Genomic DNA, 3,245 nt, shown 5'->3' with positions numbered 1-3,245 from the left:
CTTAAAATTTAAAAAAAAAAAAAAATTTTTTTTTTTTAAATTTTAAGCTCTGGGATACATGTGCAGACGTGCAGGTTTGTTACATAGGTATTATACATGTGCCATGGTGGTTTGCTGCACCTATCAACCCGTCATCTAGGTTTTAAGCCCCGCATGCATTAGGTGTTCGTCCTAATGCTCTCCCACCCCTTGCCCTCCACCTCCTGTAAAAATAATTTTTATACTGTTTTGCATTTTCTAAATTTCCTCTAATAAGCAGGTGATACCTTTAAGATCAGAAAAAAAAATTAAACACTGCTTCTAAAAAAATAACTTATCTCCAGCCCTTGGATCACCTAGCTCTACATACTTACCCAACTCAGCCCAATTTAGTCTTCTCAGGGCTTTGCCTAGCAACGGTTCAGGAATGCATGCCCCTGAGGGCCATCCTGCTCTTCCCCTTCTGGCCTTGGTGTCTCATTCCTGCCCTCCCCTACCTCTCCAACCCCATCACTTGCTAGACATCCTGTTTTTCCTTGGTTGGTCATCAGTTAATAAAGTGTATTAGGTGACCTGAGTACTTGTTAGTACTTCCCAGAGGTGTGAACATTCCTTGCAGATTGAGGTGCCTTTCAGAGCCAAGGAGATCACATTTGGAGGCGGGAGAGCTGTACTGCATCCCCTCAAATGTTAGCAGCGCCAAGAAATGAGACTCTAGTCCAGAGGGCACCAGAAACCGAAAGGGGCTGTTTCAAGTAGTCCACCCATGGGAGTCTCTGCTTCCCTGTAATTCACCTTGCTCCAAGGATATCTTTTCTTTTTCGTATGAATATTTTGAAATTGTTCAAATATAACACTATGAGTAATTTAATTCTTTTAATTTTTCAGGTTGCTGAAGCACATGTGCCTAATTTCATTTTTGATGAGTTCAGAACAGTACTGTAACTTTTTTCTACTTCTTCAATGGAAGGATTGTCCTTAGATCTTCCCACCATCGCTAAAACAAATTTGAAAATGAAAAGAAACTCAGTTGTTCATATAACTGTGTTTTTTGCCCTCCGTTATCGGAAACGTCAGATATTCTCAGTAAGATATATCTCATGGCATTAGTCAATATAACTGATATTGTTTAAATCATGATATTACATGCAATTTCTATCATGTAGAAGCAGAATACATTTTTGTACTGCCTCTCATAAATGCTGACTGTAACTGTTATGTATAAATCCATGTAGTTTTATGTTCTAAAGAACTATTTGTCCAACTCCAGATTTTCAGTAAAATCGTATTACCAGTACCCAAAGTCATCTCTGCTTATGATTCAAAAATTGTATATTCACCCTGTAAAAAACCCTGTTTGGAAGGTAAGCGATGATTCTGCCAGTTACGATAGCCCTCCCTCAACAAGCTGGCAGGTACGTGGTGATAGCCAGACTAGCAGCAAATGTAGTGGCCACATAATCTGTGTCATGTACCATGGAAGTTTCTTGGTGTCTCACCATCCTCTTCCAATCCCAGATGACGTAGGAAGTTCACAGCATTCCTTGTATAGGACTTCCTAACAAAGCTGCTCCTTCCAGTATCTTCCTCAGCAACCTGAGTCCTGCCCCAAATCCCCAGGACTGTATCATTATCTATACGACTTTTTGGTAATAGTCTTGCCATAAGCTTAACTCCCTCGAAATCCTAAATCATTTCTGCATGAAAATGACCCTGAAAAGGAAGCTGCCTCTATCAGTCTGTTGTCACACTGCTATGAAGGAATATGAGTGGGGACACAGAACCAAACCCCGTCACTGCCATCCTACTGTGGCAGCTTGGAAATCAACAACTTGGATGAGAGCAAGAAAGATGTTTCCACCCTGAATCTCTATGGTTATGTCCTCCTCTGGAGAGAAAAGGAACAAACCAAACCAAACCTGGAAGCTAAAATCTGTTTGACAGTCATTTTGCTAGTGGGGAAAGATGTGTTGATTTGTGGCCAGGAGACAAAATTTGAGTCCTGGTTCTGCCACAAGCTCCACCTTGTCGCAAGCCAGCCCATTGGCATCATCTGTAAAATTAAGACTAAAGGATTTCTCAGGTTCCTTCAGTTTTCTCATTTTATGATGTTACTTCTTTTGTCTAAAGGCCTCAAATTCTGATATTGAAGGGAAGAAAAGACTTTAAGGCTTTGATTATTTCATCATAGTAGAGAGGATTTTAAAGGAGTCTCAGTGGAGAACAAGGAAAGCCTCGAATCCTGGCCACAAGGGCATCAAACCAGGGCAGAATTTTAAGTGAAATGTTGCTTGGTATGTAAGGAGCTTGGAAGTCTCACCCGCTGCAGAGCTGCTGTGTGGGAACATCTGTATCTCAAAGGCATCTTACTATTTTTCATTTGTAATCTTGTTAACATCAACTCATGAAGTGAGATCTTTAGTACTCTAAAAAGAAAGTTAACTGCTAAAAAGGCCGGATCTGGGAAAGTAAGTTTTTAACCAGAAAATAGAAGTTTAGGGTCAGTTAGATAGCAGTCTAAGGAAACCAAGCAAATGGGCCCACCATATGCTCTGCCAAAACAAGGCCATGATGCTTGAAACTGATTTTGCTAGTTATTTGGCCAGTGAAGTATTTTTCTCAACTGAAAGAACTTAAAAATTGAAATTTTTACTGTAAAAGCTTTATAAATTATTTTAGCCCTGTTAGAATTTCAAGTAGTAACTTACTTTGACAGGTTATATTTTACTGCTCTTTCAGGGGTAACAGTTTACTTTCAAGATATTTGGAGATTTACTGAACTTTTGTGATACCCTTTGAATATCCAGTCTCTTCAAATTTACTATAGATAAACTCAGTCAATTCTAACGGATCTTAAGGTGTTATGCCGGGTATTACAAGTGCTTATTCATTCACTGACTGTTTCTTGATGTCATCCTGGCCTGGTTTATTAATGTTACACAGTGTAACTTACAAAGCCCTTAACTGCTTTTCCTGTCAGAATCTGATATTTTCAGAACTCAGCAAAGATCCTTTCTGTTCAAATCTGAGTCACAGCCCCACAATAAAACAAATAGGTAATTTTTTTTTTTTTTTTTTTATGAAAAGAACCGTGTCAAATTGCTTCACTGGATAGATGAGGAAAACAGGTCAAGACAAGACAGCTTCCCCAAAGTCAGAGCTATTTAGTAGAACAGGTTTCCCTCTGCACTTTTCATCCCACTTTGGTTTTCTTTCTCATTATCATGAAGCCATGTAAAGGAGTCCACAAGAAACAAAGAGACACA

General features: G+C 39.3%; 1 protein-coding gene across 1 annotated transcript in view; it reads left to right on the top strand.

Annotated features, from left to right (window-relative positions):
• WASHC5 (WASH complex subunit 5) overlaps positions 1-3,049 on the top strand; it is a 72,857-nt gene extending 69,808 nt beyond the window's left edge. Inside the window, exon 29 of the mRNA XM_032253222.1 lies at positions 868-3,049. Coding sequence (XP_032109113.1) covers positions 868-924 — 57 coding nt within the window. The 3' untranslated portion in view covers positions 925-3,049. The remainder of the gene's footprint in view (positions 1-867) is intronic.
• The last annotated feature ends 196 nt before the right edge of the window (positions 3,050-3,245 follow it).

This window comes from Sapajus apella, unplaced genomic scaffold (assembly GCF_009761245.1).
Source record: "Sapajus apella isolate SASKATOON/1434 unplaced genomic scaffold, GSC_monkey_1.0 scaffold3, whole genome shotgun sequence".
Lineage (NCBI taxonomy): Eukaryota > Metazoa > Chordata > Mammalia > Primates > Cebidae > Sapajus > Sapajus apella.
This window is presented reverse-complemented; position numbering and strand designations above follow the sequence as displayed.